Source organism: Labeo rohita, chromosome 9 (assembly GCF_022985175.1).
Source record: "Labeo rohita strain BAU-BD-2019 chromosome 9, IGBB_LRoh.1.0, whole genome shotgun sequence".
NCBI classification, from domain to species: domain Eukaryota; kingdom Metazoa; phylum Chordata; class Actinopteri; order Cypriniformes; family Cyprinidae; genus Labeo; species Labeo rohita.
The window spans coordinates 17,819,190-17,843,866 of NC_066877.1; the positions used below are offsets into that span (position 1 = coordinate 17,819,190).

General features: G+C 38.1%; 1 protein-coding gene across 2 annotated transcripts; it reads left to right on the forward strand.

Annotated features, from left to right (window-relative positions):
- Nucleotides 1–4,229: 4,229 nt before the first annotated feature.
- efnb2a (ephrin-B2a) lies at nucleotides 4,230–24,468 on the forward strand. 2 transcript variants are annotated; one of them, XM_051119416.1, is made up of 5 exons: nucleotides 4,230–5,079; nucleotides 11,945–12,228; nucleotides 18,070–18,162; nucleotides 18,560–18,667; nucleotides 20,623–24,468. In XM_051119416.1, the coding sequence occupies exons 1-5, from the start codon at nucleotides 4,967–4,969 to the stop codon at nucleotides 21,024–21,026; spliced, it is 1,002 nt and encodes a 333-aa protein (XP_050975373.1). In that variant the 5' UTR covers nucleotides 4,230–4,966; the 3' UTR covers nucleotides 21,027–24,468. The 2 variants fall into 2 exon arrangements, with proteins under 2 accessions (XP_050975373.1, XP_050975374.1); XM_051119417.1 differs by lacking the exon at nucleotides 4,230–5,079 and adding an exon at nucleotides 11,563–11,687.
- The last annotated feature ends 209 nt before the right edge of the window (nucleotides 24,469–24,677 follow it).

Below are 24,677 nucleotides of genomic sequence, written 5' to 3' on the forward strand. Positions count from 1 at the left end.
CATTGCCTGAATCATGTTTCTTGAGCTTTCTGCAAACCACAAAGGAGTTTTAGAGCCTCAGTGTTTTCTTCTGGGAATTTGTAACTGCCCGCTTGCATAATTTGACCCATTATTTAAATTCCGCATATGTGACCCTGGACCACAAAACCAGTTATAAGTTGCACGGGCGGGTATATTTGTAAAAATAGCCAAAAGTACTTTGTATTGGTCAAAATTAATATGCATTGCTAAGAAATTTATTTGGAAAATTTAAAGGCAATTTTCTCAATATTTTTGCACCCTCAGATTCCAGATTTTCAAATAGTTGTACCTCGGCCAAATATTGTCCTATCCTAACAACCCTACATCAATGGAAAGCTTATTTATTCAGCTTTTAGACAATGTATAAATCTCAATTTAAAAAAAAAAAAAAGACCATTATGACTGGTTTTGTGTCTTAAGTCAAAACCAGTCTTAAGTCGCTGGGGTATATTTGTAGCAATAGCCAAAAATACATTGTATGGGTCAAAATGATCAGTTTTTCTTTTATGCCAAAAATCATTAGGATATTAAGTAAAGATCATGTTCCATGAAGATATTTTGTAAAATTCCTACTGTAAATATATCAAAACTTAATTTTTGATTAGTAATATGCAATGTTAAGAACTTTATTTGGACAATTTTAAAGGTGATTTTCTCAATATTTTGATTTTTTTGCACCTTCAGATTCCCGATATTCAAACAGCTGTATCTTGAACAAATATTGTTCTATTATAGTAAACAATACATCAATAGAAAGCTTATTTCTTCAGCTTTCAGATGATGTATAAATCTTAATTTGGAAAAATTGACACTTATGACTGGTTTTGTGGTCCAGGGTCACATATATTCTCCAACGGACCAGTAAAATGAAACTCTAAAAACTACAGCCTTTGTGGTTTTATAGTTACTTTAGGTCAGATTGTCATTTCACAAGATTGTAATTAGTTAAATTAATTAATATTATAACTTACAAGTGCAGAATGAGTGTTAGAGCATTTGTAGAGCACACACACACAAAAAAAAACATAATCCCAAGAAACTGCCTTCATTAAAAGGTACATTAAGGTCATTGCATAAAAAGGGTGTTTTTGTGTTTCTCATGAACGGTTGCATAAATCATTACCGTTAATTCCTTTTAATTAAGATGAAATACTTATTACAATAACATCATTTTTTCAGGTTGTGAACTAAGCACAAGTATTTTCTATAACAATTTATCATACTTTATGCATCATAATGGCCAGTATTTAACTGTATGTTACCATGATTTTGTACAGTAAGCAAATTACTGAAAACGTTTAGGATTGTGTGCGGCTTTTTGTACATTTATCTTTTTGTACCGGGTATCTTACCATATTATTTTAATGTATTATGTTAATTATGAGCACAGTGGTTTGTAGTGCAAACATTTTTACCGTTTACTGCACGTTCTTCTGGTTATTTCTCTATAGCGGCTTATGAGCCGGAAGTCTCACCCATAGGCTTACGTCCACGTTAAAGAATAAGGTGGAAATAAAGTTATTTTTTTTTAAAGTTAGTTATGTCCCCCCCCCCCCCAAAAAAAAGTAAAATTTATGTTTAGTGTAATAACACTTTTTGATTTAGTAGAATATTTAAAATCTTAAAGAATTTACTTTTAAAGTCACCTTTTCCAACCCTTTTCGAGAAATGATCCAGTAATTGATTTAATTCCAGTTCTCTTATGAGTTAAACACCTGTAACCTTATCTCCCTTTCGGTTTTATTTCTGATTCCTCTAACAGATTCAGCTCGAGGTTATTTCTGGTCGCTGCCTAGGTTCTCAGGTTGGCCTGTGCGAGAAGGTAATGGAAATGTTGGCAAAGTTTTCCGTCACAGACGTGTGATATTTTTGACGAGCCCGCATGATGCAGTCCTGCTTGTATTAGTCACTGTCAGCTTCAACAATGCCGCACTGATGAACGACAGTACTCGTATGCTCGAACCCTCAGCTCCACAATTCTTTTATTGACATGAATACAGAGTTCAGCGCCAGGCAGAAGTTATAACGGCTATTATGATCTGTTCAGAAGCGAAGCGTAAAGTTTGACCGGGAATGTCCATAGCTGTTGTTTGTGCGTGTAGGGAGGCCAGCAGGTGTGTTTTCTCGTAAATGTAGCCTGCTGTGTTTGATCACGCTCTGAGGGACCCACGGACCGTGCGATTATTCGCGTGCAACTGAATAAACATCGATCCGACCCTGTGATTTCAAAGAGCTGACAACTTGCTCAGAGTTTATCTTGAATGTGTTAACCGCTGTTTGTTTTTCATTTACGGAGAGTTGCGAGACGCTGGAAACATTTAGGTTGAGATGTTTAAACTCAGTGAATATCTCTCTCTGTCAGAATTAAAACCCCAATTCGTTATAAATAAAACGTATTTGCGTACACATTTTTAGATGTGTTTATATTAGCCTGTTTATTCCAGTACAAGTGGATTAAGAATATCTTTTCCCCTTTTTTTATTATAAATGTTGTTAAAAATGATTAAAGGAGAATTCAAGAAAAAATATATGCTAAGCTGCACGTTTACTTCTTTACCAGGACACTTTGAAATCTTAACATCTCATCTGCCTTGGTTATTTTTAAGATAGTTCAGGAAATCGCCGTTTCCTTGTTTTCCCGTTGGGATGACTTCTTCTTGAATAGTGTTAGCTCGTCCTATTGTTTGCTTTTGTTTTGGTAGTGTGGGAGCATTCTCAGAAACACACTACCATTGCATAAAGTAAATAATTTATTACCTTTGGAGCTCTTTGTAAGTGGTGCTTGAAAAGCAGTTATAAGATTGTCTCTTTAATTGTGCACTTGCAGTTTAGTGCTTATATTGACAAAATATGTAGGCTGGCACATTAACAAAAGCGCAATCTATGCCTATTAGATGCATATACAAATAGACGTCATAATCAGGCTATTGGCGCGTCTTTGATGTAACGCGTTAATAAAGCGCTCATTAATGCACAGCAATCATTCAGTCTGTGTATTCAGCATGTGTAGTGTGTTAATTATCGCTTCGATGTGGAATCTGCGCGTTTGATGGTCTCTTAAACCAGCAGAGCAATACACAGCGATAACAGTAAATATAAGCTTATTCAATTACAGTCTTTGGAAAGTGTGAATGCTTTTCGCACCGGCTTTTCTTCACACTTGCGTCCTAATTTAGTTTTAGACGTACTGCTTCCTTAAAGCCGGACATGGCGAAAATACATTTCATTAAGTTGTTTATTTCTCCAGAACTTAGTTAAACTTACAGCAGTTTGTATATAATATAATATAACATGCATAGTTTATAATTGAAACATATTTGTAATTACATATTTGTGTTACTTATGTTTATAATTATAATAGTTTATTTTATTTAAGTTGTTTCATTTGCGTTTGTGATAACTACTGCATTTGACAATTAAAACTGAACTACATCAACTTTTATATGAGTAATGTATGCTATATCATCATATACTCTGAATTAATTAAACTAAAGTAATGAATTGATATTCTGTCTGTGTAAAATACAAATACAGTGCTAAGTTGCTGTAATCAACCTGTTATTTAATTTATAGACAAATTTAAGAATAGTGAAATGTACTTACGCATTCAGTTGGTTCAGTTCAGTCGGCCGCTAGTGGGCGCTGTTGACTGCTGAATGAATCCCTCAAACATTCAGCAGGCGGCTTTCTGTCGACCTCAACCTAAATAAACGCCTTTATTTTAAGATTACTGGCCATGTGGGACTTAGAACCGACCTTTGTGCATGCCCTGGAACACGAAAATATGAAGAAAATTAATTATTTAAATGACCAATTGTCTTCTAAAATAAAATAAAGAGAAAGAGTAGTGATTAAACATAAGCCCAAGTACTAATGATCAGGATGCGTGTTGTCTAGGTAGTACATTATGTACTTATTAATAGGGTTTTCGGTGTAGTTTTTGTACCAGCTGCGATTATACACATTCTAGCACGAGTGCTCTTTGAAATGCAGAATTGTCATTAATCCCTAAGAACTAAAATCTGGGTTGGCGACCTGAAGTCCGATATATTCTCTCACTGCTAGACCAGTCGCCGGGCGACCGCTTGATTGACAGGTTTCTCTCCATGGCTACCTGTCCAATGAGAGAGTAGATGGGCGGAGTCAGCGAAAAACTCGCTCTGACAAATATTCCGTGTTGTAGACGCTCGCAGCTACTTGCAGTACAGACGCGCACAGAGAACGGAGCAGTCCCGCAATTCACGCACGCAGCATTTCAATCCGGACCTGCAGGGTTCGAGCCGCAGCTGTTCTCTGCTACTGTGCGGGTTCCACGGCGACCCATGAGAACTTTCATTTGACTTCATCGTTTCATTTTATTTTTATTTTCACTCATTAGTCATTCTTATTTTGTGCTTCATCCGACAGGCTGCAGTTAATTCATTCTTGCTCATCTTATTCCAAACTGCCTCATTCATTTTTTTGGGAACTCCCCTCGTTTGCCTGAACGGAATACCTCGCTTTTGGAATTGGTACCTGCTTGGCTTATTATCCACACCGAGGGGATTAACTTCCATGTCTCCACGGACATCCAGCACTTCGGCGGCGACGACACGGGTCGCCTTCCTGTGAGGAATGTACATGCTCCCCACGGCCGGTTGATCGGAGTGCTTCACTCAATCGTGTATTTTACCGAATGAGAAACTGCCTGCTGTCCGCGGTGCTGCTCTCTCTCATCTCGAGCAGGACTAATAGAGGAGTAGCTCTTCCCATCGGGATGGTTCACTTCTAACCAGGCTTCTATTCTGCCTTTTTTTTTTTTTTTTTTTTTTTTTTTTTTTGTACTTTTTGTCCTGGAACCGGGATATTAAGTTTGGATTGTCACAAGCAGCCAACGAGACGCTTTATTTTTTATAATTAGAAATTCCCGCGAAACGGAATTTGACCGTAACGGTCTTAACGGACCATGGGCGACTCTCTGTGGAGATATTACTTTGGAGTTTTAGTCATCGCGTGTAAGGTGAACCTGTCCCGCACACTCATCCTGGACTCCATATACTGGAACACGACGAATACCAAGTAAGTGTGCGAGAGGCGGCAATTCTCCGTCAGTCACATCTAACCCTCTCTCACTCCCAACCTACAGACCCCGAAAGTGGGTGATGTCGTCAAAATCATGTACAGTAATGCAGGATAAATGGCTTTGTGCGGTGTTAAGACGTTCGTTCTGTATTACTGTAAATGAAAATTAATAGCAGGTGATGTGGATCACTGAGCTGAGGCGAGTGACGCGTTGTTTCCACTCACAGGGGTTTACAACATTAATATTAATAAATGAGTCGCACTTCAAAGTAATTAATAATTCCAAGTGGCAACTTGTAAATTTAAGACAGAAAGAAATGAGAAATAATAGTTTTGAATGGCCCCGCAGGACCTCAGGTCCTAAATCTGAGAGAATTTTTTTTTATCATAGTGATGTGTTTCATGACACGAAATTAACAAAACAATTAATGGAAATCATATTAGTGTCATTATAGATAAACGTTCATTGTACAACCGTTGGTTAAATTTCCATCTGAGGCGTAATGTTTTATTGAACGGCGTAGGCCCCAACTCCTTGATGTACCTCAGAAAATGTTTGTATAATTCTCACCATCGCAATCTGATAAAAATCAGACATCTAAACCGCTTTCATCAAATTATCCTTTTCTTCTGGTCGTTGTATAAGCTTCATTTTTTCTTTGTAATTTATTCCAGTTTCATACACGATGAAGCCTTTTAGAATAATTGCGTAAACATTTTATCTTGAAGGACTTTTTTCCCTCAGTGACTGCGAAGGCAGTGGTGAAAATGTCAAGATGAGCGGCACATAGACGCTGGATCATGCATTAAAACATCGAAACATCAAGTAACGCTGAAACCCGAAGGGTCTTGTGCCCCGCGCGGGAGTCGTGGAGAAACTCCGTGCTCGTTCAATAATTCAGCTTTCGCTGTCGGCCCTTTTTCATAGAGAAAGACTTGTCTCTTTTACCCCTGCCTGCACAGGGCAAGGGGCAGCATGGGTAGACCGCATAACAGGTGTCCCGTGTTGATAATTACGGTCTTTAGTAGCCTACTACACACAGGTAAAAGAGCGGCTGTCTTTAGTCCTCTGGCGGGTGTCGCAAGCGTCCTTAAGTGCGTTAATTAATAAGAGTGTAATTGATCTAAAAGGCTTTGCTCTGGACAGGATGCGCTGGGTTTGAGTTGTTGAGATGTACTTCAATCTATTTTACAAAGGTTTCTTGCTTGCTCATATATTTATGTAAAATCGCAAAGCGAAAAAACTTATTTTTTTTAAAAAAAAATAAATAAATAAAATTCTATTAGTTCTGAATTATCTTGAAAGAGAAGATGGGTTAGTATGGATGCATGGTGAAGAAATTGTTGACTGTTCGTCGATGTATTTGTTATAAATTCTGCAGTGAGGGGAAAAATTAAGAGGATGACGTGCAGCATTGAGAAATTCAATTTTGCTGAATGTGCCCATGACCACTGGCCCACTCCACTTAACCTACTTTTACATTGTTCCTATATAAGATCTTATTTTAGTTTTTTTTTTTTTTTTAATACTCTATAGGGAACATTAACAATTAAAATTAATTATAATTAATTGTTTTAACTATATTGCAATATGCCAATTTAATTAGATGAGTGATGAAAAGTCATGGAAAAGTTGCGGCCGTGTCTACAGTGAATATACATTTTTATAGCTTAAATTAAATATTTATATTCCGCCAAATATTGCATAAAGTGCTCTTGTACGGAAAACCCTATAAATTCAAAGATTAGTACTTGGCATACAAATGGAAATCCATCTTACAATGTCTTAAATATCCCATTTTGAACAGTTTTTGAAATTCTTTGTTCAAAAGTGTGAGCATTTTAGATTCCTTCTAAGCAAGCCATGTTCATTAGCGTGTATGTTTCTGGGTGATTACACGCAAGTACTGTGTAATTGTACGTAGTATGTAATTACGTTTTTGTGGCATAGTTTGTAATTCTAATTACAAATTATTTTAGTTACATTTGCATATATATAACTAAAACACTGAATGTGAAGTGTCACCACCATGTCGATATCTATTGTGACATCTTCATTGATGGAGACCCAGAGCGACCATGAAGTGACCTCCAACGGCGTGTCTCTATTGTGTGTGTCACTGTAAATATGCAGGCCTCATTCTTCCCAGGCAAGCCAGCGTTCCATGGAATTACTCGCTGCGCATATTCCTGTTCTGTTGGACCAGTTCAATGCATAGTTCTTTGTAGCACAAGACTAAATGGTGATGGCACTGATAAAATTGTTAGCGTTGGCGGCTGCATTTTTACTACCTGACAAGATAAACAGAGCAAATGTTAGGACATGGAAGAAATCTTGTCAGATTCAAATAGATTTTCATGCATTTGCTTTCTTTCCTTTGGCATTAAATTGTTTCATATGAATTCATTTTTCAATAATAGATGAGCTGAGGAGAACCTGACTCCTGTCTAGTATTGACTCCAGTTTTGTTTTAGAAAGACAAACACACAATAAACAAAAAAGAATAACTCACTATCTGAAGATTAGAAAGAAATCCCATAGGTATAATGTAGCTCTACGGGACATGCGTACATCTAAAGTATCACTGCTGCATAATGAGTGTGCTTAAAATCTGTACTGTACTCCCTATGGCCTTCTGTACATGAGACAACCGTCGCCAACTCCCACAATACTCAATCACTGAGCGAGTGTGTGCGTGACGGCTGTTTTTTTCTTTCCTCCCTTTGCAAAAATGTGTGTCAATCTAGTGCGCAGTGCTTTTTACCCCTCTGCTGCTTTACCTCTGATGTATAAGCATGTAAAGACTCCTTTCCCCTCTCCCTCTCTTTCTGGTAATCCATTTTGTCGGAGGTGGAGAAACAAAAGCAGTCTGCTCTACACGTTTTCAGTCAAAGGAGGTTCCCCCTTCTCTTCATTAAGAGATTACATCGCTTAGCAGGGTTCTGACGAGGGCACATCCATGGCTTCATACACATGCAGATACAGCAAGGGGCGAGTGGGCCATGAATAATAACTACCCCTTCCCCCCTTCTGCGTTTAGGGGTGCAGAAACTTCAAGATAGACTGCGAGCGAAAGCCCGTTATGATTTAGATGCTGAGCTAACCATTTTCCATATTTGTCGTCGTCATGTTAGCAGATGGGTGGGATTGGTTTGCTGCTGGGAGAGAGCGAGGAAAATGTAGCATCTAGTTGATTGTTAAATGCCATTTGTGTTGCTTTATAATGTAAGGAGAGAGCAGACGGGGTCTTTGGGATTATGGATTGAATAGATGAGGAAAACAGGAAAGAATGAAGGGATATAGGGTGACAAAGAGCTAAGGCGCCTGTCTGGTCGCTTTGCCCTCTCACCCGACGCAGGTCTCGGAGGCAAAGCACGATGGAGCGATTAAACCGTGAGATGTCTGTTGATTTCTTTTGTCCTGTGCTTTCTGTCCATGTCTTTCCATGCCCAATGAACCTCCATATTGGTCTGATGATTGAAAGTCAAACAGCTTAAGTTCCCTCCACCCAGTGTTGTTTCAGATCTTCGGGTTAAAGCGCTGCGTTCCTATTGGGCCGGGATTAGGCTACTGCTGTCACTGTGTCACGGCTCGGCCCACACAACTAGAGATTAACACTGGAAAAGAAAGAACGAGGAAAGCTGATGGACACAGATTCATATGCAAAAGCTCCAATTGAAGAAAGCACGATATGTGAACATGGACCACAAAACCAGTCTTAAGTAGCACAGGTATATTGGTAGCAATAGCCAACAATACATTGTGTGGGTTAAAATTATCGATTTTTTTTTTTTATGACAAAAATCATTATGGTATTAAGTAAAGATCATGTTCCATGAATATATTTTGTACATTTCCTAGCATATATATATATTTAAAATTAGTTTTGTTTAGTATGATAATGATTAGTATCATGCATTGCTAAGAACTTAATTTGGACAACTTTTCTCAATATTTTGATTTTTTTGCACCCTCAAATTCCAGATATTCATATAGTTGTATCTTGGACAAATATTGTCTTATCCTAACAAACCATACATCAATGCAAAGCTTATTTATTCAGCTTTCAGAAGTATAACTTAAAAAAAATTGACCCTTAAGACAGGTTTTGTGGTCCATGGTCACATATATGAAAACGTTGGCGGAAAACCGGGAGTTTATCAGGAACATGTGTTGGTTTTAGTTTTAGCAAATGAATCGGTTTTTTGACCCATAAGAAAATGCGAGGGGCAATAGAAAAAAACCCAGATGTTTTATATTTGATTCTTTAACGCCTTTCAGACGTCCATCCAGCCCACCTGTTTCTCAGCTTCATTTTTATCGTTTCTATCATGCCAGAGAGAGTCCTGAAAGTCTTACACTCATTAACCGCTGTTAGCGAGTTTCTCTTTTCTCTTTTGCTTTAATGTCTACGAGCGAGTTTATTTAAAAGGCTTCATTTGAAGTGCTTTTAGAAATGCTGCCAAAAATGAATATTTCACTCAGAACACAAGCGAATGAGTCAGTGGGAAGAAGACAAAGAGAAAAGATAAAACAGATGCTTTGCGAATATGAGAAGGAAAAAATGTGGATCACAAATAAAATTACGGCGAAACGTCCTCAAGTGGCACGGCCGTGTCTTCTTAGATGTACTGCACACATGTCCTGACCGTTCATTCGCTCTTACACACACACGCGCGCCTTTTCCGACTTAATGGCTTCTCTGTGTGCAGCTGCAGTCTTGTTAACAGAATGAGCGGTCTGTGTTAAACGTGTGCAAACCCTTATTCTGTCATCCTTTTCTTTTTCGCATTCACATGTCCCCGAATATTTACGACCGCTGGGAGAATCACCAAGGCTAAGGTTGGGGGGTTAAAGTGTGTCTTTTAGACAAGGATTAAAGCCATTTACAAACATGAGAATGACCTCTGGCTTTATTTGTTCAGCTACCCCCCACATTTACACCCCGCTCCCTACTCAAAACTAAAGCTAGACTGTTTTAACAGCAGCTCCGGTAAAATACAGACACGTAAAACACCCTTTTAATAGCGGAATGTGTGCGTACGGGCTGTGGGGTGACCTTGTGTACCCTGTGGTTTAGGATAATGACTGGCTGTGGGCTGCAACAATGTGTAAAGCATCTAGCATGCTGCATTCAGCCTATATCTTTCTGTTTCACTGCTCAATTGCATTTGCCTGTTAAATGCAATGGTTAATAGAAAGAGCAAGTTATTCTTTATTGGTGAGACCCTTTAACATCCATGGATTTGCATTTTGAATGCACAAATAATAGAAGAAAAAAATAGCGCTGGCAAACGATTAATTGCGATTAATCGCATACAAAATAAAAGTTTGAGTTTGCCTAATATATGTGTGTGTACTGTGTGTAATTATTATGTGTATATAAATACACACAAATTAATGCATATATTTAAAATAAATGTTATGTACAAAATATTTTTATTTATATATAATATAAATTCTATAAAAATTATAATAAATACATATACTTGTAAATATTCCTTAAATATATACATGAATGTGCTTGTATTTATATATACATAATTACACACAGTACACACACATATATTAGGCAAACTCAAACTTTTAATTTGTATGCGATTAATCGCGACTAATCGTTTGCCAGCCCTACTAAAAAAACGTGACCCTGGACCACAAAACCAGTCTTAAGTAGCAATAGCCAAACTTTTATTGTGTGAGTCAAAATTATCGCCAAAAATCAAGTAAAGATCATGTTCCATGAAGATATTTTGTAAATTTCCTAGCGTAAATATATATAAACTTAAGTTTTGATTAGTAATATGCATTGCTAAGAACTTCATTTGGACAACGTTAAAGGCGATTTTCTCATTATTTTTTGCACTTTCAGATTCCAGATATTTCCAATAATTTGTATCTCGACCAAATAACAAACCATACATCAGTGTAAAGCTTATTTATTCAGCTTTCAGATGATGTATAAATCTCAATTTTAAAAAAATGAACCTTGTGACTGGTTTTGTGGTCCAGGGTCACGTTCATTAAAAGGTTAACCGAACCCAGAATGGTTCTTCATTTGCATCACTGTGAAAACCCCTTTTTATAAGAGTGTAAATAGATGTTTAGCATTCTTCTATTTGGGAAAACATCAGATTTTGGTTTTGTAGGTGTGTGTATAAACTTTTAAGGTGTGAGCATGTTTTACGCAAGGAATTTATGAGTCTCGCCCTCTTCTTTTGAACGATCCCGAGGCAAATATTCAAACACGCCACACACATATGCGAGCAAACTGTTCTTGGCTTTTCAAACAAGCTCGCGTCGCGATAAGACACGAGCGAGATAGCGATCCAGTGTTCGGCTCGAGAGGATTTGCGTGGCTAGATCTGTAGTACAGATAGTCCTGACAGCTACCCTGCTGCACGTCAAACGTGCGCACACACAGCAGAGCAGTTTTCCCAGCTACTCCCGTTTTAGTCCCTCGAGGCGGATGGCTGGGAGCGTCGCCTGATGCGAGCTGCTGCGCTTTTCCTCCTTATTTCTCATGACATCATTTTCTTTTCACAGCGCTGCTGTTTGAGCGCTTGGCATCAGAGAGACTATTTGCCTTTATTCTTAAGTATGAGCCGTGAGTCAACACCTTTGTCTCGTTCTAGCTGCTCCATTTTCTTTTTTGGATTCTCATAAAGGAACTTAAAACACTCACGCATGCAGTTTAGGATCGTTTCAGTTATTCTCCATCTAGCGAGTTCTTTAGAACCCGTTTTATCCTTTATAATCGGTGCTTAATAATTGATCACCCTCTTTTTTAATTATTGATCAACGCGTTCCAGCATATTTTTGATCCTGTCTCTCATTCTCTCTCTGTCTTTCTTTCTCGCAAAGGTTCGTGCCAGGACAGGGTCTGGTGCTGTATCCACAGATCGGGGATAAGATGGACATAGTTTGCCCACGCGTGGAAGGCGGTTCGACGGAAGGAGTGGAGTATTATAAACTCTATATGGTTCCTCTGGAACAGCTAAAGTCCTGTCAGGTCACAAAAGCGGACACGCCTCTGCTCAACTGCGTCAAACCGGACCAGGATGTCAAATTCACCCTCAAGTTCCAGGAGTTCAGCCCAAACCTTTGGGGCCTGGAGTTCTTCAGGGGGAAAGATTACTACATTATCTGTGAGTATGACAGCGGCTATCTGTAAAACTCCCTTGCCACACTGTTCTGGTCAATTACATTTGTTTTATTTTGTTTAAGTGGTTTTGAGTATCGGGAAATGTTGATGTTGCGGGACGAACTACATTAGTAATGTTTTAGTGAGTCGCGGTGCAAATAATAAGATGTTTCTACCACATTTGCTAGTGTTTGTTTACGTCAGCCGGAGTGACTCTTAGTTCAGAGTTACTGAACTAGAGACGGAAAGTTTCTGTTTGTGAGTGCCGCTTGACCATGAACGCATATGTACACAAACAAAAATAACTTCTCGTATTCGCTTTGTATCGTTTGGCACATGGGTTGAATTTTCACATTCGCAAGTACAATAACTGCTCACCTGGCTTCTAAACACTCTTCAGGCTCAAAGCAAGCTGTATAAACAGCGGGCGAGGTGGAAGAGGAATGCAGGATGGGATAATGGAATAAGGCGCACACACACATAAACAGAGACTGCTTTGATACACGGCGTCAATCTCATTGCCCAGACCTCTCGCTCTCGCTCACAATGAGAGTTCACTTCCAGCAAAAGGAGAAAATCCAATTTTGCAGTTCTGGGTAAATTCTCTCCTCCTTTATTTTGCTCTCTCTCTCAGTTGCTCTTAAGCGACTCTAATTTGTGGAAAGAAAAGTGAAAGAGAGAAAAAGGAGGTGGAGAAAGAGAAATGAGTTCATTTTGCTGCATTGTAGATGATAATTGCCCTGGTGTACAGCTGGAGTCGTGTGTGTGTGTGTGTGTGGAGTTGTGAAGCGCAGAGACGTATGACTGCTGTGTGTGGTAAGGGGGGGTTTATTCGATAAGTAATTAATTAAAAAGTTTAATCCTAATAGCTCGGTTTAATCACTCTGTCTTTATCAATTGGATCTGCTCAGAAACCAATCAGATGATTTCAATCCCTTATAAATGTGTTCAGCAAGCCAAACGTTTCTGTGTGTGTGCAGGACTCGTTAGGAGTCGATTAGATATTTTTTTCACATAAATACGATAAACAGCTATTCTTGAGCGACATATTTTAATATGTGTTAGAAAATTATATACATATTCTTCATTAAACAGGTTTTCTTTACAAAGGAAAAAAAAAGTACATATATACTACAGTTCAAAAGTTCGGGCTCATGTTTTTTTTTTTAAGAAATGTATAGTTTGATGCAACAAGGATGCATTAAACTGATCAAAAGTGACAGTAATGGTATTATTACAAAAAAAAATCTTTTTAAAACTTTAACATTTTTGGTAACACCTTACAATAAGTTTCATTAGCTAACATGAACTAAAAATTCATTAATTAATCTTAATATTAATTACTCATGCTCATTTATTAAAATCACAGGTTGTGTTTGTTAACATTAGTTAATGCACTGAACTAATATGAACAAACAATGAACGACTGTGTTTTTATTAACTAACATAAACAAAAAATAATAAATAGTGTTCGTTGTTCGTTAATGTTAGTTAATACATTAATTAATGTTAAAAAATGGCACCTTATTGTAAAGTGTTACCAACTTCTCTGTTTTTTTAAGCATTCTGTTGATTAAAGAATCTTGAAAACAATGAATTATGGTTTCCAAAAAAATATTAAGCATCACAACTATTTTTAACATTAATAATAATGTTTCTTGATCACCAAATCACATATTAGAATGATTTCTGAAGGATCATGTGACACTGAAGATGAGAGTAATGGCTGCTGAAAATTCAGCTTTTCCATCACAGGAATAAAGTACATAAAAATAGAGGGGAAAAAAATATATATATTATAAAATATATAATAAAATAAAATTGTATAGTAATGTTAATATTACAAAAATATTTAAAAAAAAAGAAAAATGTTTTAATTTTAATAATATTTCACAAAACTGCTGTTTTTACATTCATTTGCCTTAAAAAAAAAATCTTACAGGCCCTAAATATTTTCATACAAAATGTAAAATAACTACATGATAAAGACATGCAGTTGGTCAGCTGGTCTAAAGCTCACTCACACTGACCCTGGGTCATCGTCCATCGTTATTTTTTTTTATTGTTGAGGCCTGGTGTGTGTTAGTTTGTGCTGGCCCAACTTTCAAATGGCGCTTGTATTGTTCATATGCAGCCTGATGCTGATGACTCTGATATGATTGTGTGTGTTTGTGTGTGAATGTGAGCTTGATGTGATCTGGTCTGACAGATTACCCTTGAGCCGGGACCCAGAAGAGAGATACATGATCTAAATATGGCAAGAGAGAGAGAGAGTTAGAGAGAGCAGGAATGTTTCATAAAAAAAGAATACAATCTGCAGAAAGACTGAATTCATTAAATGAATCAAAGGCAAAATGCGTCTATGTAAATCTTAAAGGTGTGTTCATTCATTTCGTCCCTTAAGAATAGAATAATAGCTCATTAGTAAGAAAAAAAAACGAGTGGTGCTTAAAAAGCTGAATGGAACAGGTTTACCTTCGCAGTTTTAAGTATTTCATCCATTTTAATTAGTATGGAGTCTGTGACTGGTTGTTCAAGTCAGTCTATTGTCGAAAGTTTTGCATTGCAGGTTCAGGGCCTGGAACAGAGAGACAATTTCATGTTTCAGACTTCTCCATACTGACAGATGATGAAAAATGAAAATAATGCCTCTTAGCAACTAGTTATGTAATGTAACAGCATGCCATTGCCTGAGGCTGAGCATGTCAGTAGATACCAATCATGATGAGCATTTATTACTAATAAGTGATAAGTGATTTATAACATTAAATCATAGCTATTTCCACTGTGTTTTATATTTAACCTTCGTTCCTTTCGTTTTCGTTTTGTTGTGTGATGTAATTTCTGTTTTTTATATGCTTTGACAATATTACAAAGTTAACGATCATGCCAATAAGGCATTGTTGACTTTAAGAGAGAGACGTAAAGAGAGAGAGACATGTTATTTGGCTTTATTCAAAGCCAGTGAGGGCTTTTCGAGGTGCCGTGCCATATCTTATTAGAGTAGATGTGCAGTGTTTGTGTGTGTGTATTGTTGTGTGTCAGCTCTTATTATTGGCCTGAGTGCTGTTCACCACTCTGTGACCCTGACGCCATGTTGATCAGGTCAAACTCCACAACAACAGCTACAGCTCATCATCACAATTCACATTCACACTCAGGTACCTGTGTATACACTACCAGTCAAAAGTTTTTGAACAGTAAGATTTTTAATATTTTTCTGCTCAACAAGCCTGCATTTATTTGTTCCAAAATACAGCAAAACAGTACAATTAATATGTGTATTATTTAAAATAGCTTTTTTCTATTTGAATATATTTTAAAGTGTCGTTTATTCCTGTGATTTCAAAGCTGAATTTTTAGAATGTTTACTCAAGTCACATAATCTTTCAGAAATCATTCTAAAATTCTGATTTGCTGCTCAAAAACATTTATTTTTAATATTATGTTGAAAACAGCTGAGTAGATTTTTTTTCAGGTTTTTTTGATGAATAGAAAGTTCAGAAGAAATCTTCTGTAACATTATATGTGTCTTTATCATCACTTTTGATCAATTTAAAGCATCCTTGCTAAATAAAAGTATTAATTTCTATCATTTCTTTTTTTTATTTCAGATAAATGCTCATTTTGGATCTTTCCATTCATCAAAGCATAATAAAAAATGTACTCAACTGTTTTAAATATTGACAATAATAATAATAATTACAAAATGTTTGTTGAACAGCAAATTGTCATATTACAATGATTTCTGAAAGATCATGTGACACTGAAAACTGAAGATGATGCTGAAAATTCAGCTTTGAAATCACAGTAATAAATTGCATTTTAAAATATATTCAAATAGAAAACAGCTATTTTAAATAGTAAAAACCCTACTGTTCAAAAACTTTTGACTGGTAATGTATATCATTTTATGTTTTGATATAATACTGTGCAAAAGTTTCTAAGCATTTAATGCCGTTGCACGGTGTCGTTTTCCAGTCCTGTCACACTGGTTGCCCTTTTGTCATGGCAGGACTTTACACTCCCCACAGCCTGTTTAAGATTGATAGGGTTTCACCAAGCAGGTATTGGTGTCAGTATTGAGTTTTTGTGTCCACATGTAGCACACAGACACTTTACCCAGCTGGGAGCATAACCTAGTCTAATATTGTTTTTATATATGACACATATATACAATATACACTGCAACCCTAATTTTTCCACTAAATAAAACCTTTTCCATTTTAGACTAAAAACAGATTTAATTTAAAGTTTTACTAATATATTTTCCAAAGGGAGTTTTTAGTCATTAAACTATATTGCTTTTCTATTATTGTGGGCTCTACTGTTTTTACACTGCTCTAATGACTTATTTTTCAATTTAATTATTTAGCTTATTTATTAAATCTTTTTTTACTTCACTGAGTTCTCTTGCTGCTCTCCTCAATGTAGGTTTCAGGCTTTTAATATCCATCTGGGGAAATTTGGCCTTCACAATGTAGGCCAAACCTGTCCCACACACAAATACTCTTTGCCAGCCAGTCTGTCAAAGTCAACCACTCTAATTTCACATCAACTCATCTATGAAGTGCTTTAAAAGTATCTTTGTGTTATAATCAACTACTCTAGTCACTAAATGAACCGTGCGTGTCATGTGACTTTTGACCTGGAATGCGAGCATCATGTGATTATTGTTTTGCATTGTGTTTGCTTTAATGTGTGTGTTTAGGCTCATTTGCCAGATTTATGAAATGAACACACAAGCTTTTAAGGAGCTTTATAAGTAATGCGCTTGTGTTTTTCTCAACACTAAAAAGCCACAGGTTAAAGAAGCAACAGAGAGTCAGATGGTGTCGTGATGAAAACAAATAAAGTAGAATCAGAAAGAACCAAAACACACTCACACTCCATCCGCTTCATCAAAGTGGCAGCACTGGAAAAAAAAAGTGATGATGGGGGGACAGGCGCCTCATAGACTCCAATATCACGGCCCTCCCCGTCTCTCTCTGAATGCAGGCCACATTGTTCTGGACGCTGACCAGACGTTAAGCCCTTGGCAGCTCGTTAGCTCTGTGTTACTGACCCAATAGACCGCAAGCCTGCCGGGCGTGGACACGCACACACACGCACATGGCATAGCTGCATTGTTCGCTTAAAAGCCCACATGGGACACGTGGGACAAGGGGCCAGAATACCGCTGATAGTTTGTTTAGCAACAGATGATGATGTCAAATGCCTCAAATTTGTCATTTTAGAATCGAAAGCTAGTTTTTACCCACCAAAAAAAGAGAAGGATGTTATTTTTTTAAATTATTTAGTCTATCTTGTTTTCGCTCACTTGTTTCTTGACAAACATCTGCTGTGGCTAAAGCGTTACACGCTCTTAAACACGCTCCAAATCTCAGATTCATTAATAGCGTTCTCTCTCTGTGCCTTATTCGCTAAATTATTAACAACCACTCCTGATGCTCGAGGCCTTTGCCTCGCTGGTGAACAAAATCAGCTTTTTATTATTCCTTTAATCCTTCTTATTTCCTATTGAATTGTTAAAGAGCAAAGGCGCACTTTCAGCAGGGGTCCTGACCATTTCATCTTTCAACACCAAAACAAACACAGTTTTGGCCTGTGCAAAAAATTTCAAGTTCATAAATGGCGCAGTTAGGACTATTAAAACTTTGGTTACATGATTTATGAAGGTTCTGCATGGAGACTTGAGTTCATGAATATTCATTAGTTATGTTAATGATGCAGTTACATCATTTGGAAAGCTTGTACCTTCTTTGATCAATCTCAGTTATGTATTTGCATATGTAATAGCGACACATGTTGATAATAGGTTCTTGTTTTTGTCTTTGTGTTTCAGCTACGTCTAACGGAACGATTGAAGGGCTGGATAATCAGGAAGGAGGAGTGTGTAAAACCAAGTCGATGAAAATCATCATGAAGGTTGGACAAAGTGAGTAATGGTTGGGTGTCTAATAGCTGTTTTACTGTCGGAACACAGGGTGTAGAACAATAGCAAAGCCCTTCGAACTTGCTGCAGACCCCACGATGTAATTAACGACGATTATTCATAAATCACCTCATTGGTGACATCTGTAGTAATTACCATAGGCCACACCCAACACAAGCGACTGAATTTCTCGCTCTCTCACAAACATACACACACAAGCTGAAGGTCACTAGATTAATCATGGCTGCTTGTTTTTTAATGACGAACTCACACGCGGTCGCTATCAGTCACACACGCACACTTTTTTATTTCGCTGAGCAGCGTGAAAGTAATAGCTCTCCACGTGAAAATGCATACATGTATCAGAGTGATGAATGTGTTTCTTATCTATGTTTTGCAGACCCCTCCGATCCCATTTCCCCCAAAGAATACCCCACCAGTTACCCTCCCAAACACCCCGACGCAGGGAGCAAGGACACCAAATCGAATGAAGTACTTGACAAGCACGGTACGTCACACTTTATCACCTCACACACCTGTAAAAGGACGCTCACTGATTCATCATTCTCTCCGCTTTTTAATCTCTTTTTTGCTGAGCAAGTGCCAGTCCTCTGTCACTGATTCGTTCTCATAAAATCCTTCTGACAAGCAAACCGTTAATGTGACAGAGGAAGACAAACACACTGGAACACTTTTGTTGTAGAATTCAGCTTCTCTCCCGTTGAAGCATATGGACATCAAAGTCATCTGAGTGGAGTGTCTTAGGTACAATAATCTACTTGCAGTGTGAGCGTTAGCAGCTCATCTGTTCTGCCAGACTCGGGACAAACTCACTGGAGTCCGAAGCCGTGCGAGGTCACTCCGTCCACAGCTTCCCGTGACCACGGAGATGTTATCTATCCAAATTCACATTTTAGAAAGTTCAGAATGTCTTTCAGAAAAGTGAACACTTAACTAATTCATTTAAATCATTTAGATAAAGGCACTTCTTATTAAAAATTATCTTTTTTTCTCTCACGCTACTACTCACGCTTTGTACTCACGGTTTCTTCTTGAGATTTGTTTTCAAGTCACCGTTAATACCGTCGGCTCTTTTATGATCAATCGCTTGTGTTTTCTCTCCTGCTTTGGATAAAAGCGTCTGCTAAGTAAATACATGTAAATTTATTTCACCATGCATAAAAGACATTTCATATAGTGTCAAGGCATCTTTTTAATTGCTTATGAGTATGCCACTTCCTTTCTAGTCTGAAAGCACGCTCATACCAACAACGATAATTGTAATTAATTTTGCATCCAGAGCAATTGACGATTGTAGTTATCATTATTGTTATAGTTATCAATGGTGTGAACAGTCCTTAAAGGGATAGTTTACCCAAAAATGAAAATTTTGTCATTAATTACTCACCGTCATGCCGTTGTTAGACCTTCGTTCATCGTCAGAACACAAATGAAATCCGAGAGCTTCTTGACCATTTCTGTCCCTTTTTTGATTTCATCAGAAATATTGTAATTTGTGTTCTGAAGATGAATGAAGTAGGGCTGTCACTAACAATTATTTAGGTAATCGAGTTATCTGTCAATTATTCTGACGATTAATCGAGTAATCGGATAATTATATATTTTTTTGTAGTAATAAAAATTGACCTAAGTGAACAAATGCCTTTAAAATGACTTATATACATATATAAAGAAATGAGGCAATAATAATTAGTTCATATAAAATATCAAAAGCAAGTAATCATATGGTTTTATTGAACAAAACTGTTAAAATACATAATGCATTATAAGCAATAGAATTATAACAAATGCCTGCAAAGCGCCAACTGCCTGATTATTGTTTTTACACTTTACTGCGCAATCTAATCCATGTTTAATATTGACTCAACAACATTTTCAATTACATTTACTTTACATCAACTACATTAAATCGTAGCTAGGGCTGTTTAATGATTAATCACGATTAATTGCATCCAAAATAAATGTTTTTGTTTACATAATATATGTGTGTGTACTGTATATTTATTATGTGTATTTAAATACACACACATGCATATATATAAGAAAAAAAATTCATATATTACAAATATTTATATATATAATACCAATTATATGAATGTAAATTTATACATGTAAATACATGCAAATATTTTCAAAATATATACTGTATGTGTGTGTATTTATGTATTCATAATAAATATACACAGTATACACACATGTAAACAAAAACTTTTATTTTGGATGCAATTAATTGCGATTAATCGCAATTAATCGTACTAATCGTAACGTTTGTGAATCTTAATACCATTATGCTTTATTATGATTTTTAAAAGGGTGTTAATATGTGGAATGTGCCACTTTTGACATTTTGATGATTACTTGACGTGGACATGGTTTTTTAAAATCGAATACTCGAATCAAGGAATCATTGCCCTAAAGTTCATGTTGTTTTTTCCCTTCCAGATGCGTCTCATCAAGGAGAAGAGAAGGGAAATGGAAACAAATCATCATCGGTCATTGGCTCAGAGGTCGCCCTGTTCGCCTGCATCGCCTCAGCAAGCGTCATCGTCATCATCATCATCATCATGCTGGTGTTCCTCCTTCTGAAGTACCGACGACGCCATCGCAAACACTCGCCCCAGCACGCCACCACGCTGTCACTCAGTACATTAGCCACGCCCAAGAGGGGAGGGAGCGGCGGCAACAACAACGGCTCGGAGCCAAGTGACATCATCATCCCACTGCGGACTGCTGACAGCGTCTTCTGCCCACATTACGAGAAAGTGAGCGGCGATTACGGACACCCCGTTTATATCGTACAAGAAATGCCGCCGCAAAGCCCAGCAAACATCTATTACAAAGTGTGAAAACGGACACGCTTCTTTCAGACGTTTTATTAACTGTAACCCCCAACGTGCCCCTCGATGAACCCTCCCCCCCCCGTGGGCGGCATGGGCTCACCCTCGCCCCCTTTTTTTGTTGTTCTTGTTTATTTTACAATATTCCTGTTTATTACTCTCAGTATAGATGTTGCTGATGGTGGAGTGACACTCCTGATTCGCTGCTCTTGCACCTGCAAAAACGAAAACAAAACGAAAATGACTCAAACGAAAACCCTCCGGGGGATTGACGTGCACTATTATAGTGTGTGTACGAGGGAGCGTGTGTGGGGGAGAGGGGGGTTAAGGGGGTGGCTGTGAAAACAGAGGTCAAGACTAAGATTCGTCCTCTTTTTTCCGCTACATCATCTCCCTTAAGGACACAACACACGGAGATGGAGAAGAGAAAAGTGACGTGACAGTATCACACAGCAAGAAATACGAACTCAAGCTGTTTTTATAGCTAGAGCCGATTGGCTGATCCGTCTCGAAATGCAGCCGATCGGTCAGAGCTACAGGAAGTGGATTTAAAAAGCTCTCCGGAGCCTACTGTTGGACATTTGAATGGACATCATCTGTTTTTGCACGTTCACTCGTACTGTTTTCATTTGCGTTAGCTCTCCTCATTCGCTCACCTCTACAAAATGACTCGCGATGTTTACTTGAAGTCTTTTTGTACGGTCATGCGTCTCGCATTTCTTTCTGTCATTCCCAGTGCAGTCCACTTGCGGATAGAAAACTAATAGGTATCGTCATAGAGATCCTTTCGTGCTGGTTTATGTGGCGTTTAGTAGCGTGGAAGACACACATTTCATTTCGTACACGTCTGCTGCCAGGGCTGAGAGAAAATAGAGAAGGAAGGAAGAACGTCAATATTTGGTACAGTTGCTGTCCTGTTGCCTGCTGGGAAGGTGGAGGACTCATGAACACTTTAGCAGCACTTTGAAAGCCTCACCACCTTTCCCACATGGAGTACAAACTCAAGAACACCACATTAAGACAGCGAATCACTCAAGGCTTATTAGCGAAATCTCTCATTTTTGACACAAAATGGCCGCCTTCCCCAGGCATGTCGCTACAAAAGATCCTGTTTTTCTAGTATTTCTGCCATCGCATTAACACACACACTCTTTCGCTCACCAGTGGCTGGTGCAGATTGTGAAAAAGAGGAACTGGTGCTCTACTTCTTTTAAAGCACAGGGACATCAAAATATAATGGTTTAGTTTTGAATGAAGCAAAAGATTTAGCATTTCTTCATGAGTTTAGCGGTTAGAAAGAGTGCACGTAGACTTTATTTATGATAGCAAACGGACAGGTCGGCGTGAGACGGCGAGAATATGAATAATTTATGGCGAATCTGCACATTATGCAAGTTTCAAGTTTTCCTTTTCGTTAACATTTTTCTCCATCTCGCTATTTGCTTATTTTCCATCGATCCCTACACGAATAGCTGCCTTTTTCGACCACAAACACACACATAGCCGCACAAAAAGCACATGCGCTCGTGGCCAGGGAAGGGGCGGCTTTGGAAGGAGCCCTTAGGGAAAACAGCATGTTGGGTTTTAAAATAGCCGAAAGGAATGAGAGGGAAGGGCCAGAAACGGACCAAAGGAAGGGCACGTCTAACAGAGTCCTGACTAAACCAACTTCTCCGGGCCTGCCTGTCTCAGTTGATGAAGCTCAGATGTGCTCTGGGTTGAAATTAGGCCCCTTAATCTGGAAGGAAAGCAGTAGACGTCGGTTAGCGAGCATACCAGATGAGAACGAGCGCGGGCTAAATGTAGTAAATTGCATGAAATGGGATCTTTCAGACTGAAATTGTGGGAGGTTTCTCGAAGGGGGGGAAAAACACAGATTATGATCGATGGAGGTCACAAGTGGATTTAGCGTGCGTTTTTACGAGAGGAAGCCGCCAAGCAGAGGCCAGAGTATCCCACAGCCCGCAGAGGATTTTTGGAACCCCCGTACGTGCGTGACGTCATTCGCGCGAAAGCATTGTGAGCGACGCCAGCCTGCAAACACTTCATTCGTTCGAATTCGTTCACCAAAGGTGGACCCAGTTGAAAATGTCCACGTCGCACATTAACTGTTCATCATTTTTGTTTTCACTTGTTCATGGAGGTTCTTGAATCTCACCGAGAAGCCAAGCCTTGTGTGATCGGAGCTTTGTGCCTCTGTAAGAGGCCACAAAATCTGCAAATATGCAATTTTTATTTATTTTTATAACAATTGAGAAAAAGATGATATACGTTCACCTATGGAAAAGTGTTCTTAACCACTGAAAATTAAATGAAACAATACAGCATACGAAAACACTACAACCCCGGTGTGTTATTATTATTATTATTGCTATTATTTTTTACTTTGTGCTGTAGGTTCGAGGTAAACTGTGAAACATTTAAACACACACTTACATGTTGAAGACTGAGCAGTTGTTTGAACTCTTTAGAAGACACACGAACGAAAAACAAACACACACACTACAAACATTGCTGTTCGGTTGCTGTCCATATGGGCTAAATATGACAATCTCCTTAGTTTCTTCGAATCCGAAGACACTGTCTTGCAGGTCGCAAACGTTCCCGTAACCTTCTAGGAGCGGTAGGACTTAACTAGTAGCGTCAGATGTTGCACCGGTGTGGGCGGAAGGTTTGCGAAACGCTGGGAGAAGTGTCTTCGGGCCACTGTAAAATGCCTTGCTTGTATGGTCACCCTGAGTTCACGAGACTCTAGTTTTTGCACCGTACATCTGTAGGTGAGAGGCTGTAAATACGTTATTGTTTGTATTGTATATGGATCCCCGGTTGTTACGATAGCCTTATTCTCACATTTCTAGCAAATAAAAAAGTGAAGAAAAAAAAACGACATGAATCACTTCAGTTAAAAGAGAGCATACTAATTTTTTTGGTAAATAACTTGTGTACATATTGCCGACGAACCCAATAAATTGTTTTTTATAAACTCTTAAGTAAGATGTTTTGTATAGAATTGGAATTTTTTGCTATGTATTTTAGCTAGCACTCGTCAGACCCTCCCACTCAACCCTTTTGCACTGTTCCCATGGTGATCTGGTTTAAAAATGAAAACGAGATAGAGAATTGCCAAACTGACTGCTTGCTGCATATTTGTGCCATACGTGTGTACCATAAATATTTATTTAATTAGTTCTTTGGTTTTGCTTTTTTTTCTCTCTACCCAGTTTGTACACGACCTCAGTATTATCATTTGCGTTTTCCCCCCAACCTCTGCGTTTCCTGTTCTCTTTCTGTTGCTGTCGTTTCCCGATGGCCCGTGCGCCCATCCTTCTCTCGCAGTAAGATCTGGTCAGGACGTGCAACCTTATAAAAGTCATAGAAATGAAATGGCACACATTCCACCAGTCTGTTACAAACTGAAAATGTTTTTCAATAAAATGTTTTTCCTATGGAACTTTCAGTTCTCTTTTATGTTTATTCGATGCGGTTTGACACGTTTTGTCAGGCGGAGTTCATCCGTTTATAATTAGATGTCATTTTGCACCAGTTTTCCTCAAATGAATGAACTCCGTCTGATATTCATGAATGAAAACCTGCCCAGACACATTTGAGGTTGGTCCATAAGCTGTTAACAATAATGTGGTGTAACCTTTGATCGTTCTG

Coding starts and splice junctions, on each gene's coding strand:
- efnb2a (XM_051119416.1), top strand. CDS start 4,967: ATGGGCGACTCTCTGTGGAGATATTACTTTGGAGTTTTAGTCATCGCG. Junction 12,229..18,069: donor GAAAGATTACTACATTATCT/GTGAGTATGACA, acceptor TTTGTGTTTCAG/CTACGTCTAACGGAACGATT. Junction 18,163..18,559: donor CATCATGAAGGTTGGACAAA/GTGAGTAATGGT, acceptor TATGTTTTGCAG/ACCCCTCCGATCCCATTTCC.